Source organism: Chaetodon trifascialis, chromosome 15 (assembly GCF_039877785.1).
Source record: "Chaetodon trifascialis isolate fChaTrf1 chromosome 15, fChaTrf1.hap1, whole genome shotgun sequence".
Lineage (NCBI taxonomy): Eukaryota > Metazoa > Chordata > Actinopteri > Chaetodontiformes > Chaetodontidae > Chaetodon > Chaetodon trifascialis.
In genome coordinates, this window is record NC_092070.1 from 4,809,320 (window position 1) to 4,824,883 (window position 15,564).

General features: G+C 44.3%; 1 protein-coding gene across 7 annotated transcripts; it reads right to left on the bottom strand.

Annotated features, from left to right (window-relative positions):
- Positions 1-594: 594 nt before the first annotated feature.
- On the bottom strand, positions 595-13,437 carry LOC139344083 (zinc finger protein 646-like). 7 transcript variants are annotated; one of them, XM_070982016.1, is made up of 7 exons: positions 13,217-13,437; positions 10,526-10,785; positions 10,118-10,364; positions 7,424-7,513; positions 5,539-5,745; positions 5,316-5,444; positions 595-2,471 (listed from the first exon to the last, which is right to left on the bottom strand). In XM_070982016.1, the coding sequence occupies exons 1-7, from the start codon at positions 13,349-13,351 to the stop codon at positions 2,304-2,306; spliced, it is 1,236 nt and encodes a 411-aa protein (XP_070838117.1). In that variant the 5' UTR covers positions 13,352-13,437; the 3' UTR covers positions 595-2,303. The 7 variants fall into 7 exon arrangements, with proteins under 7 accessions (XP_070838117.1, XP_070838115.1, XP_070838116.1 ...); XM_070982014.1 differs by having other exon boundaries at positions 5,268-5,444; positions 13,217-13,426; XM_070982015.1 differs by having other exon boundaries at positions 5,316-5,447; positions 13,217-13,426.
- Positions 13,438-15,564: the final 2,127 nt, after the last annotated feature.

Below are 15,564 nucleotides of genomic sequence, written 5' to 3' on the forward strand. Positions count from 1 at the left end.
CAATGATTTTTTGAGTAAAGCCTATTTTTTTTTGACTCAGTCTATTTAGAGCACAGGTGCCAAACTCATTCCACAAAGAGCCGAGTGGCTGCAGGTTTTCTTCGCAACCAAGCAGCAGCACACCAGACTTGACTCATTTCATTAGCTGATCTCAGTCTTCAGACAGCTGATTGGTCAGACCGCATGCTCTTGATTGGTTGGAGGATAAACCTGCAGCCACATGGCCCTTTGTGGAATGACTTTGACACACCGATTTAAAGTATTTGAAATGAGAAGCATGCATGTGGCCCTCTGCTGGCTACTGTAAAGCTCTTCACCACGGGCAGATGGACATAAACTCATGCTGCAGACACCAGGACAGTTTGGGTTGTCACTGAATATCCACTTACTCACTTGTTCTGGAGCTTTCTCCTGAACCACAGTGTTCATCAGCAGATGGAATTTGCAGAAGTGTGTGAACTGAAACTTTCCACTATTCCGGGCACTTGTAGGCCTTAAAAACTGAGCTCAACAGCTCATTCTTCAGTAGTCAACAGCTGGCAAGTTAAGGTCAACATAAAGTCCATTCTACGTGAGAAAAGCAGCACTGATGGTGATAATAATAAAACATTTTATTTGTATAGCACTTTTCTAAATACTCAAAGACACTTTACAAGGAGAGAGAAAGCAACAATGAAAACGTCATGAATAAAAATAGAAACAACTTTAAAAAGAGATAATACAATGTCAGTAGAATTGTGGGTATTTCAATGAACACCATGTTAGCAAGATAACGTAACATAACTACATACTGGATCCATGACTGAACTGTTATTTAGCAAATTGACCGTTTACAAAATTCACTTCATCTTTTACTGGTTTATTTGGAGTTATCCGGCCAACTGTGGCTGGCAGCTTATTGAAACACCCTGCAGGTAGGTGTTATCTAAATCCATCCTGGGAGCAGAGAGACGTAGGCATGACATTTTCTACAGGAAAAGCAACACTGGAGGTGAGGGTGGGGGTTCCAGAGCTGCAGACATACTGTGTTTTGGCCACTGTAGCTTCCAGATGCAGCCGTGTTATGGGCTCAAAGCCGGCCCAGTACTGCCGCTAAGTCACTGGTGATCATGTGAGTGAGTCGGGACGAGGGGTTGATGTAAGGCAATGTTACATCTTTACAGCTGACACTGCTCTAGACAAAGGGTGGGACAGACAGTAAGAATTACACAGCACTTGTCTTAAAGTGCCTTAAAGTGAAAGGAACAAACATGTCAACAGTCAGTTTGGAACAAAAACAGATGGAGACTTGTTCTGTTATCTTCTAGATGTGATTCCCAGCCAACAGATTATTAAAACTACAGTAACAACAAGCCACCGGTCAGATGCAAGTTTAGAAAAAAGTGAGCTTTCGGTTGTGTGTTAAAAGAAGGTAACCGTGCCAAACTGTCCTTGTCGGTGGCTAGGGAACATTGAGGTCCTTTCCAACAGCAGGGCTTCAGTCTCCACAATGCAGAGAAGCCAAACTGGCGAGAACATGTCAAAATGTTTTGCAGAACAACAGCTGAGTTGTGGTCCTTGCTGCTGACACTCGGAGGCGAGAGGTGTGGGCGCTGTAACGTCACAGAGAACGGAAACGGCTTTCTGAAATAGTCATGACACCAATACATTATCGCCGTTCTGGAGCATGTAGAAGGGGTATGTTTAAAAAAAAAAAAAAAGAAGAGGAAGAAGAAGTTTCCCCTTCTCCTTTCCAAAAAGCTTCATTTGACAAAAAGTTGGGTTTTATGTTCAAAAACATATCAGACTGAAGGGAGAACTTTGTCACATCTACTTGGCGCCCTGGAATCCCTCGGCTTTCAGGGTTTGGAACACACTCTTGATAAAAATAGCCTTTCATTTCATTTAACATATCGAAAAGGGGGGGTGGGGTCGGGAGAGACACTATTCATAATGGAGAGGATAGATATTTTCATAACTAGATGGGGAGGATGGGGAGATAAATTCTTAGTGACAGGACAGATTAGGGGACAGACGTTTTAACTTATATCATGGCATAGATCATACATGAGGGTCAAGGCAACACATTTTTTAAACCTAACTACTCAGTAATCAATCAACTAGTTCTCATGTGCCCTTCCCCGTTCCCGAGCACAACGTTCCAAAAGAGGGGTGAGGCAGTGGAGGGTCGTCCCAACTCCTCCCTCCTCGATGCTGGGTCCGAAAGAGGTGGAGAGGAGGAGGAGGAGGAGGTGGAGGAGGAGGAGGGTGTGGGGGGATGGTGGTGGACGCGACGTGAAGGGGGCGGCTGGTTCCCAGGGGTCTCATTGATTGTAGAGGGAGCGCTGCTCCCAGGGCATGGCCTGGATGGTGCGTGGCACAGGGGAAGGCTTGAGCGTGGGTGCTCCGTTCGGATGGAGGGAGTGGCCGATGGGGTTGATGGTGGTGAGGGGCCGCTGGGGGGCCAGAGAGAAAGTGTCCTGGTGCTTCGGCTGTAGGGGGAATAGGGGGAGAGAAGGGACAGGAGCCAGAGAGAGAGAATCGGTGTGAAAAAGTAGAGAAAAGAAGAGAAAGATTGGGAAGGGAAAGAAAGGATGGAGAGAGTCGAACATCAGCGTCAACAGAGTCACTGGTCACAAAACAAAAGAGCGTCTGACATACAGGTGAAGTTCAGATGGATGAGCAAACGAGGAGTGAAGGTGTGCTGTGTCCAGTTCAACAGACAGAGAACATGAAGAGCAGGGCTGCACACATCTGAGCAACTGAGGCTTTTATTCTGTCCTGATGACGATTCAACATCATCATGTTGACCTCACTGAGAAGGTTGTGTTCACATAATTACAGTTTAATACAGCATGGTATTTCCATGTCAGGTCACTGTTTCTGACAGATCACCACGACACCAACACCAGCAGTGAGAAGTAACTCCGTGAGTCCAACGTTATTACAGCAGACAGGAACGATGGTCACAACGAGCAAACTAAGAACAAGGCTTAAGAGCTGAGATTTTCATCTTATTCTATTTTGATGCAACTTTCTGGGAGCATTTTGTTGGTTAGCTGACAGCTGGGACATGTCACCTCGTCCTAACATAAAGCAGGAAATCTCAGCAGGCAACTTGGTCATGATTAGACATCCATGTATGGAGCTGACTAACAGACATACATTTGAAAAACTCTGATGTTTAATTCTTCCTTTCCTCTAACCTCTCGGCTGGTGTCTTTCTCTTCAGCAGTTATGATATTTACACATTTACAGTATTTATCTTGCTTAAAAAAGGAACTGCCATGAATAGAAGTTTTTAAGTTTTCTTCATGCAAACCCATTTCATTGTCTGAGAGGAAGCTGACATGAAATTTTTAGCCTAGATTTTTGGTGGCGTGTTCCCTGCATTGAACATTAGGTCACTTGGGTTCAGCAGATCACTAGTAGAAAATGACAAAGATCTGGATCAAGTACCTATCGTTGAGTTCCATTTATCAGCACATAGGACCTTTGAGGAGGGAGAGGCCATATATGACAGGATGAAATATGATTCATGTGCAGCACCAACTACGACATGGACATGTGTGACAAAGAGTTGAGTGAATGATTAGTGTCAAAGTCAGAAAGGCAGGCCTTCATTAGCAGCACACCCCCACGTTAGTCCTGTCCTACCGCCAGAGAGGATCCACAGCTCAGAGCAGTTAAAGACCAACCCCATCAGCTGGACATTAGTCTGCTGCTTCGCTTTGCTTTGCTGGGCTCTGTGAGCAGTGTTGGTGGATAGCTTCAACCTCAAACTACACTAAAAGCTAATTAGCAGTACCACTAATCATCCCTATTGACTGCACTGGGTGCCACCATCAGGAGGCTGATATTGCTTTGAATACTAATAAGGCCTGTATTATTTCCAGTCCCAGAGTCTGAGCCAGGACTGCAGGTCAAACGGGCCCATTAGCACTTCACTACACACTTCTCTTGATCAAGACAGACCACTCCGCTGTTTGACCAGGGTTTAAAAGTGCTTTCTACAGTATTCTGTTTCACCTGGAAGTAAACCAGACCTCATGTTTACTGAGGCAACATGAACGTTAATGAGACACTCAGAAGCATTTCAGGATCATTTTTCTTAAATATGTTTGATTAAAACATGTTGCTGTTATCTGCTTTTACAGTTTCAGACTCCAGCTCAGGCTTGAATAAGTGTGTCTACAGAGGGTTGGTGTGCAGCTTGTTTTTGGTCTTTTTGGACTACGGCTGGTGACACACACAGACACTCTTTTTTTGTCTTTTCTACCTTCATTGTTTCACAAATTGTCGAGGTCATCAATGAAAGTATTGGTGTCATGTGCTTAAAGGTCTACTGAAGGATTCCAGATATTGTTTACTATATACTCATATTAGTTGTTGGACAGTACAGGACGGCTTGTCTACAACCCCTGATTCCAAAAAAATTGGGCTGGTGTGTAAAACATAAATAAAATCGTAAAGATCGTTTGCTAATCTTTTTTGACACATACTTAATTGAAAGCAGTAAGAGGACAATATACTGAATGTTTGGACTCATCAGCTTCATTGAGTTTTGTAAATATCTGTTTAGTCTGAATTTGATGCAGCAACACGTTTCAAACACGTTGGGACAGGAGTAACTTAAGACTGGGAAAGTTGTGGAATGCTCTAAAAACACCTGTTTGGAACATTCCACAGGTAAACGACAATCTGTATATTAAGCAAGGATTGGGAAGAATTCCACTTGCTTCCTGTTGTTAAGGGTTGTAGCACAGTGGTAAACATGTCAAAGTCATCAAATTTAGAATGAGTGTGTATTCACAACAGACAAAAAGGTTGATTAAATATCTTGTCTTTGTACTGTATTCAATTGAAAACAGGTCATAAAGGGTTTGCAAACGATTGCTTTCTGTTTTTATTTACGTTTTACAGCACACCAGTTTTTTTGGAATCAGGGCTGGAGTTACAGCAGACTAAAAGCCAGAAGATTTAAGAAGAGAGCTAAGTCTGTGTCCACCGGGTGTCTCTGGACAGCAGCACTCAGACCTGCTGTGGCTCTTCAGACATTTAAAGTGCACCTAGCTTTATCTTAACTCACTACTAAAAACAGTTATCTGTGCTTTCCACAGCCAAGAGGAGCAAAGACAGGAGCTGTGAGCAGAGGCTCCCGGTGGACACGTTAAGTAATGAAATATTAGTCCCTCTCTGCTGATGTTAGTAGCCAGACAGGGAGAAGGCAGCTAGGCAGCTAGCCAGCAGACAGCAGACGGCGGGTGTGTGGCGGTTATCTCTCCTACCATGGGGTTGGCGCTCAGCCTAGTGTATCCCGAGCTCATCTCCTTTACCTCAGGCACCAGGGGCTGGAGCAGGGAGTAGGAGGAGGACGGGGTGGCGCTGGAGGAGACGTGTTTGTTGGAGGACGAGCTCCTCATGCTCTGCTGGCTGCTCTGGGAGGACACTGAGCTGGGACGGCCCTGCTGGAACAGACAGAAGCTCAACACACTCTCTCACGACAACAAAGCTGCTGCTAACATACAATGGTTCCCCGGCGTTTGCTCTGCTGCCTACCTGGTGGGGGTCAGGCACAGACTGGCTGCTCACACCGCCGCCCTGTCCACCCTGGGACATGGGGGAGACGCAGTGGGAGGGCAAAGGTTCCTGCTGGCCGTGTCCTCCGTGCTGTGGTTGCATCATGGAGTTAGCGCTGTTCTGCTGTTGCTGTTGTTGCTGCTGACGGCGAGCAGCAGTGGAGAAATTGGAACGACGACTGCCAGACTGGATGGGAGGAGGGAGGAGAGCAGGAGGTGGACAGAGGAAGACAGGGGGAGGAGGGATTTTGTAAATCATTTCTGTTTGTGCCACACGCATGCCAGCAATGCACAGAGTTCGTGACAAGTGTGAGATAAGATACAGAGCGGAGGAAAGGTGACAGATGAATGTGATGAGCTGTTTGGTTTTCCACACTGAATCACATTCTTCAGGCTTCTTGTGCCGTTCGGTCTACATACTTAAAGCTGATGTATTTGAGTTCTGTCTCAGAGACTCAGGACCCTTCACTACCCTGTCTTTCTTCTATTAATGTGAGGAGATGGAGTGGTCAACTTGTACACACAAACACAGACACTCACACACACATGAATTAACTCGACCAAACCTAGAACTCCAACATCAACATGAATCTACATCCGTCTTCTCTAACCATGACAGCTGCAGACGCTGCTCGCCTTGTCACCCTGTCCTCTAACCCTGACGACTGCAGTACTAACATAACGTCAAACTGAACCTTCTCCCTGAACATTTAAAGCTCTGGTAGACCTCTACGCTTTAATTTGGCCTCATCTTTCCTCTAACTTGAAGCCTGGTTGGACAATTCTGGTTCCTCTTTCACAACTTAGGTCTTATCTTTATGGTTTCTGACCACCATCTGTAACCAGTACTTTGGGTAACATTTAAAGGACATGTTAGTTGGGAAATTCGGTGCTAAAACCAACCAACTGAACTAACTACATAATTTGTCAAAGTCAGGCAAACGGAGCCTCATTTTAGCTTCAACTGAACTATAGAAAATGTCTTTACTGTATTTTGTCCCCCGCACTTACACTGGAGTTGTGATAGGATGGGGTCTGTTCACTGCCAGCGTGGACAGGAGACACAATTACTGCAATGTTCATATGAGCAAATCAGTACTGTGCTAAGACTTGAAGACTAAGGCACACATTGATGGACAGGTTCAGGTTTTTTGTTTCCACAGTAAGCAGCTTGGATAAACTGGATGTGTTGAGAACCCAGTGATGACCAGTGGACTTCTAAAGCTCTGTCTACTGGTCAGGGTTGGAATCACTCACCGGGAGGCCCTGGAGCAGAAATGAGCTGCTCAACACCCCTGACTTCTCTCATTTCATTTTGTTTGCATTTCGTTTTTGTTGGTTTCATTTGATAAAAGAGCACCAGGTAACCATAATATAATATGATGAAATAACAATGGGGCAGAAAACAAAAGGTTTTCAACCCTCTTCAAAATGGGGCCTGGCCCAGTTGGTATTCCAGCTTTTAAATCGGTGGTCAAAAATATAAAATAAGACCAAAGTTGCAGGGAAATAGACTTTTCCTTGTTCCGATGAGCTGGGCATTATTTGAAAAGTTGTTTTTGTGCACGAGCTTTAGATGTACTGGTCAGACACCTGCTGTGATAACCAGCAATAGTTTGTCTTTGCTTGTCACCCGGTGCAGCAACACTTAGGCAGAGGAGAGCACCATGGGAAAACTTGCCATGATGATTCTCTGTTAGAAAGCCACATTGAAGCAGTCTGAAACCTTTACATCAGAGCCAATCAGAAGAGGACCATCACATCTAAAGCTCCTGTACGACTCGGCCCTTCCTCAGAGCTACACTTCAACCTGCTGACACTGCCTCACGCACAACACCCACATGCTCACTCACGCGCACACCAACCTGGTTTTTGGCCGCGGCGCTGCAGCGGTGCTGGGCCAGGTCCAGCATGGTTCGGTAGCTCTTAAAGCAGGACGGGCAGTTGAACCGGTTCTTATGAACCAACCCCACACACACACACACAGACACACACACACACAAATTTGGATTACTATACTTGTGAGGGAAATTCACTGAATTGTATTCATTCCCTAACGTCTAAACCCTGACCCTTTCCCTAAACTTAGCCTAACCCTGGTCTAACCCTAACTGCACAGTCTGCTTTCACTGCAGGAGGGCTGGCAAACTGTTCTCCCAAGCAGGACGCCTGGAAGACTGTAGCTGGAAAGAGGACAGAGGGTCAAGAAAAACGTGCTAGAATATCTTCCATGCACACACTTCATCAAAATACAAAATATGCCTTGCCACACACACGCATTCACACAGCAGTGTTTCTCTTTCATAGGGTCTGTGGTATGTAATAGACAATACACTCTCCAGACCATCCAATAAGTTCAATACAGGCAGCTTACCCACAGCCTGGATTCATACAGGCAGGTTTACAGGTAAGACCATGCATCTGTATACTGCAGTTCTTGAGTGCATGTTCAGGTGGGATTAAATGTTTGGTGTACAGGTTCTGCATTTTCTTATGCAGCGTTACGTGGTTGTAGTTACATGAACATCTTGATTTTGATTCCAAGCAGTTAAAGAGTTTATGTAGTGTAGAACTCCTTCCCTGCCACAGACGACACACTGCACACATCCTCTCAACAAAGTCAGAACACAGCATCAACCCCGCCGCAGCAAACACTCATCAGACTGGAGCAGAGGCAAGGTGTTAGTTCACAACACTGCACACATCACACACACAGGCCCACACAATGAACTGGTCTAATTCACTGTTACCAAGTGGTATTCATGGTGGGCTTTCATTATGTAGAATTCTAAATGCATGTTTTACTTGAAGTTCGTTTACAGATTCGTGGTACTTAACAGCAGAGCTGCTGACATGAGAGGCCAGAGTTCAGTAAGTGAGTTGGTTCTTTGAATGGGGCCTTGGAATCGATGTCAAAGTGTGTGGTTTGCAGATATTGCTACACACATTTCTCAGCAGAGACGACTGTAAATTCTGCTACAAATAATCAACAGAAGAGCTTACATACCAGAACAAACATGAAACAATACTGTAAGTTGCTCTATACATCAGACATTGGGCCATTTTTACAAACATGGCAATATACTTGTTCTTGATCTTGGTAACAAAGAAGCCTACTTGCTGTCCCTTCCAACTCTGTCTGTGATTGGTCTCTGGCTGGTAAGACTCTACAGTGTCTGATATCACATGACGGCCAGAGCCGAGCAGACAAAGCAGACCAGGTGAGCAGACCGTTGCAGGAGGAGAGCAGTCTAATATTAACCTGAACATTAAAGTTTAAAATGCTGCCACTGTAGCCTCCTTCACTGCCACTGAAGAAGTGGCTACACAGCACAAGTTCTCAGCCTCCCGCAGGCTAAAATGCAGCACCCCCCACCTCCTCTATTAAAGCAACAGCATGTCAGACCAGGAGACGTGGCGTGCTGCACGGGGAGAAAGTAGAGCCCTCTAGCAGTGACTGCTGATTGATGACCTTGTTCAATAAATGACTGAGGGAAAGCGGTGATTAAAATAATTTAATTAATTAATAATTTTTAAAGTATTTAAAGCAGGACATTTTTTAGTGGATGCAGTAACTCCAGTGGAGCTGCATCCAACATGAGGGTTGAGCAGATAACAACTTTTATTGAACGTTCACACCAACAACAGCTCTGTAAATCTCAGAGCCTTGAGGACCCTGGTTCGTCACACCAGCGGCTCCTCCTGGTGTGTCAGGGTGCCTGCATGGACAGAGGTGAACTGGTGTGACTGGTATTAAGCCCTTCTGCTGAAGCTCTTTGTTGGCAGGTGAAAAGAAGCACCAGCAGTTTTAAATCAGGACCTTCAAGATTTGGATCAAGAAGCCCATGAAAAGTCAGGTGTGAGCAACAGCTTTTACTTCAATATGTCTGATACATAATCAACAGAGGGGTCAAATAAAGTATTAGTATCACTGGGGAAAAAAGTTATTCAGTGCTGTTGGGATACTAAAGCTAAAGCCTGAGCAGCTGAAAGGGACGTTTGACAGCGCCTATCATTCAATTTAACTAGTCTTTAGCTCTTTACTTTTTATGTGTGCTTTATATTTATATTTGTGAGCTGTTTTCAGAGATTTTGATCATCATTAGGGGCATGCCATCTTGTGCCAACTACACCGCACATACAGTTATGCTAACAAACTGAGAACTGTTAATTGGTTTAACTGTAATTTCACATCACAGATACAGTCAATAAAGTAGACAGACAGCAGCTGTTTATAAATAGAAGATGAGTAAGGGGAGAGAGGAGTCCTTAAAGAAGAACTGCTGATTGGAGCGCTGTGCTATGAGCCAAGACTTTGCTCCTCCGCTACAAACTGTCATTCATAAACTTGACCACGGTGTCAATCACATTGAGTTATGTAGCAAAACAAAATTTTCTAAATTATTCACATAATCCAAAATAAAATCTCTAATGGCTTTTGCTGCAAAATGACCCTCACAGAATTGATATATTAGCAAAAAAGTAACGTAGGCCAAGACAGACCACCCCAGCCGTCATCCACTCTTTACACAGCACCACATCACATCACATGGACCCACCTGGTTGGATGCAGCGGCGGTGCAGCGGTGCTGGGCGAGCTCCAGCATAGTCCTGTAGCTCTTGCAGCAGGAGGGACAGTCGAAGCGGTTGGGTCCGTCATCGTGGATCCTCTGATGGTTGCGGAGGTACCGGGCTAAACGGAAAGCCTTCCCACACAGGTCACACATGTAACGCTTCTGACCGTGAATTCGCATGTGGTTGCGCAGGGACATGTAGTTGGTGTAGGGCTTGCTACAAAAGTCGCACCTGAGATTTGGAGACAGAAGTAGTGTGACGGTTAGAAACAAACAGGATCATAGGAGCTCGGTCTTATTCAACAACATTTTGGTGCATTTACTGAAAACGGCTGACATCAGGAATGCATGAAAATCTTTATCGTCTATGTAAAAAGGGTCTCGAGGGCCTACCTGAAGTCTCCAGTCTTGTGGGTGAGCTTGTGGTTGAGCAGGGAGCTGGCGTGCTTGTAGGCGCAGCTGCACAGGTCGCAGACGTATGGCCTCTCGTCTGACTCCATGTCGTCTGACGCCGTCGTCGCTGCTGGTGGTGCCGGCGCTCGGGATTCCATGGAGAGACTGGAGCTGGAGAGTGACGCTGAGGAGAGACTGGAACTGGAGAGGGCTGCTGAGGACGAAGGGAGCTGATCGCACCAGCTGATGGTTGAACTCGGCTGTCACAGAGGAGAGCAACACAGCACGCGTCAAGTCACTGAGGTAATAACCCAACACTTTCATTCATTCATTTTCCTGGTAAATGATAATTTGATTTTAGAAGTGGTACGACATTTTTTCCTATATCACAATGGAGAACAAAATATTTGAAACACTTTTCAGCATAATGTGGTCAAAGGAAGACACTGGGTTACTTGGTGAGGATGATGGGAGCACACACTATGAGGCACGTGTTCAGACTGTGTTCCATAAATTAAAGGGATGTATCCTTCTATCAAGCCTTTTCTATCACACTGTGGTGAGTATACTTGTATTATTTGGTGCATGATGAAATTCCCACAATAACATAAAATATGGCTTTACACTGGCAAGCCACAGAAACCTTGCACCTTGTAATAAAGAAAGCACTGTCACTTAAAAGACTTGTCAGGTGAATACAATGCAGAAAACAAAGCTTTGAGGAAAGGCAGCTCAGCACCATGGACAGCAACTGTGCCACATCAGAGATGTGCACGGGACAAAATCTGAGACCCGAACCCGGGCCATCAAGCATTTTTCAGCCCCAATCTGACCAAACCTGAATGATGTTACTAAACGTGAGACCAAAAGCTACATTATTCATTTTTGTCTTTATCCAGTAATGACCGTTAGCTAACCAGGCTGGCAATGAAACGTACTGGCTACACTCTCTCTCTTCTGCTCCTTTCCATGAGCACATATACTTACAACACATTACAGGCACAGACCCAGCTGACTGGCCCTGTCATACAGAAAGATTGCATTAACTTTACAGGTGTACCTAATAAAGTGGCCACTGAGTGTATGCAGCATACATGCATGGAGAAACGCAAGCGAAAATGTTTTTAACATCCCCAGAAACCTGTACTCTCGTGCCTGACTTGCAGCACTTCTGTATTGGTCTGTGTTCTGCATTTGAAGCCTGCTGCTTCTTTATGACTTGGATGTGTGGTCAGGTTTTGTTTCCACAAGCTACAATGCATTGAGCTCTCTTAGCCACAGTCACTCAGAGATCAGAGCACTGAAATAGCAAAAATCTATTTAAAAAAATGTATGTATGAATGAATGGTACTACATCTCTGAAGAACCTTATGGATTGCTTGTTTTTTAAAAGCAGGAAGAACCCTGTAGATACAATCTGCTCGTGATGGGCCTCTAAACCATCATCCTGCCAGTGTACAAAAAGGGTGCTTTTTTCACACATATAACCTATGAAGGAGATGAGAGACAATGTACATACAACAACTCAGGTGCTACTGTGTGTCTAATACAGTCAGCCAAAAACAGAACAACAATGATGTTCGAGTGAAGATGCAGTAAGTGAATAAATGCTGACAGCAAAGACTGACACTCAGGTGAGTGACACCTAGTAAGTGCTGCCAACTCCCCTTGATAAATCAATAAAGGGAAATTTGGGGAAAGTCAACAATTCAGTCGATGATCCGCGCGCTCGCAGTGTACTTAAATGTTGCATTAACTTGCACGTGTGCGACAGCGAAAGACAGCTGACATAAAAGCAGTCAGTAAATGTCGCCCACATTCAAATGCAGAGAAATGATTCAACAAATAAATTAATGTATGGGTGTCTGTGTGCGCTGTGCAGATAATCTGTCGGCTAAAGGCGACCATGAATGAACCGTACAGTCTAGCATCACAAAGAAGTCTTTCAAAGTCCTCCGCGGGGCGTCTTCCGCTCCCGTTTCCTGTGGGACAGCCCGGTCGTGTTTACTTTGCGCTGTTCGCTAATAATATTGCAGGCCTCCTGCATATAGTCGCGCATTGACTGCTTTAATTATTCCCGTATGGTCGACACATTGTGGCAGACCTTTCAATGCGCAGTTATCACAACACACGGCTCGACCCAAAACAAAACCCGCTGCCATTCCGCGCTGCCTTGTTTTGCACGGGCTCTTTTAGCTAACCGTACTCCGTTTGGCTGAGGCAGCCAGTGTTGTCTGCTGTTAGCATTAGCTCGGTGATGCTCGGCTAAATTTACACGTATTTTACAAGCCCTTTGGTGTCTTTGGACAACACAACAAAGCCACAGTGCTTCGGATACAGGTCCAATTTGACTAAACCCAGCACACGGGTTGAAATAGATACAGTATGCTGCAGCTTTTAATTACTAGCCACTTAGCTCATCAGCTAACAGTCCGACTAGGCCATGATCCGCTCAGCATGACGATTGGTACGATAGCATGAAGCTAACGAAGCTGTTCTGTAACATAACTTGCAGTTTCATATCACCCAGTATTACTAAACTATATTCAGTCAAACACTCAGCTAATAACCATGTGTAAAAAACACTTTGACTCTAGCTTTGTTAGTAAAGTGTTGCTCCATTAGCCGTTTGATATAGGTATTTGTTGGCTGGGCTCGTGAGCTAACGGTGGTGGCAGCTGGCTTTCTTACTCCGGAGTCGTTCGGATCCTTTTTCCAGAACAATTGAGAGCAGTGGCCGAAAGACTCTGTCGATGTCACATAATTCACTCCGTTTCTGTCTTGAAAGTCTCCATGTGTGCTGCCGGTATTTGTCCTGGCGTACATCGTCGGTATTCGGATTCTTCGACTTTTTCTGGCTGAAAAGAAATAGGGCCGCTTTGTGGGGATCTTCTTCCGAAAAGAAAAATATTCCTTCTGTGAAATGAGCGTTTTGGCGGCGGACATATCGAAGCATGCGGGGCATTACCGCCCCCTCCTGGACTGGAGTGTGAGAACACAGACCGCACACGTTGACGTGATCATGCATCTTTCTTCTTTCTTTTTTTTTTTGCATTCAGTAATTTATCATTCAGTAATAAAATTGATTTTTGGAATTAATGTCTCAATATTTTGTTTTATTTATTTTGTTTGTTTGTTTTATCCATAACAATTCATTTGAGAATTTGTTTCTGTAATGGCTTAAAGCTGCTAAACACAAATAGTTGATGGTAATGAATCCATAGGTTAATTTCTATAAATGTATCTAATGCCTGATAGCCTGCATGTCTTGACACATTAGTAACACACAATTCTCTGGGTTCTGGTTCATCATTCCAGAAATATGAAGGATTTAAAAACATTTTGAGCATCATTAAGTACAAACTAGAATGCTACTTTCAGAGACCACATAGACACTTGTGTCAAAGCTCATGCCCCACCAGATTTAAATGAAAGAAGACATAGAAATTGAATTTGGTTTTATTGCCTGTGATGACTCATTCATCAGTTGAATTAATGTAAAATGATGTAAAACATTGTAGAATTGATTTGGTCTGAACAGTTTTAGGACCTTCTCCTTTCTCTTTTAGAATAAAATAACACCTTGTGTTGTGATTTTCTGTCTAAGTCATTCTTCACTGGCTATAAAACGTTTCCAAGGCGGCTCTTTATTGTTGTGATGACGGCCAAATTTCACCATAATAAACCCCGCAGCACCTGATCTTTGGCCTCTCAGCGTCCGCTTTATATTCGATACGAGCTTGTGACATAGCGCACTCAGTCCAGCTTCGACTAGCACAGCACGTACACTGGAAACACAACCTGCTGCTGCCTCTTCATTTCTCTTCTCTCTGCAGTTTACTTTCACCTCTTGTCTCCACAGAAGTCATTTCAATATGGAAAGGTACTGGAGTCAACATTTTATTTCATTAATAATGCTTCCTTTTTCTTACACAAAGTAATTCCTGTTAACAGTAAAAACAAAGGGGTGAAGGACTGGATTGAACGTCATGGTACAGGTTCCAATCAATAAAAACACTTGTGTTTGGTTATACATTAGTACTGTTCGCATTCAAATTGTGAAATATTTCTTAGTTGAAAAGATTTCAATTTGATTTGATCAAACAGAAAGGCTGCTCTTTAGAAGATTCAGTTACAACTTCATATATCAACCTGATTTGTGTTCACTTGACTCGGACTTGGACTGATACTGAGGCTAATTTATTGTTAGAGTTTGTTGTTATATAGTAGTTAAGTACTCTTGATTGATGGATTCGACAGTGATATTTCATTGTACCCATTCTGTGGTTGAAGTCAGCCTCTGTCTGCATGCATTGTATGGTAGTACATGTGTAGGATGCAGACTACCCTTGGATGGTTAGCAAAGACAGAAACATGCACACATGCATGAACTATAGTGAAATAAACATTTGGCAGCTTGCTCTACGTACCAGCGAGGACAGGAGGCTCTTACCGCCACTGTGGATTCAACACCACCGAGCTTCTGAATAATAATTGAGTCACTTGACTACATGTGAGATGTGGCAGATTTAAAGTCAGGAGGTTTTGTCCAGGCACAGCGTGCTCAGGCTCTGCTGCAGCTTGTTGATAAATGTGTCCCCTGGCTTATCAGTGACCCGTGAGGTTAGATACTGTCGACGTTTCAGCCGTCTTGTTCTTGACAATCTTAAATGGGGCTAATTTGCTTTGACTTCTGGGTAAGTGAAGAGTTTTTTTTTCAGAGTAAAGACCGTGGCTGACCGAGCAGCCACATCATAGCGCTCAGCTCCGTTGCTGAGGCCACAAGGACATTTTACTGTGTGAATTCAGTAAAGACTGTAACAGCACAGCAAAGCTCGGGTAGTTTAAGTTCTCCTGTGTGTGTGTCCTTAATGACGCAGACCTCAGTACTCTCTGCTAACTCATCAGTCAGGATCAGGATCATCTCCACGCTGCTGTGATATGTTCAACCAGAGAGCTCGCTCATTTTATGCCTTTGGTCAGCAGGTGTGAAAGATTGTTACCATGGAAACGCGGCTCTTAGTTCAGTTAGCCTGGGG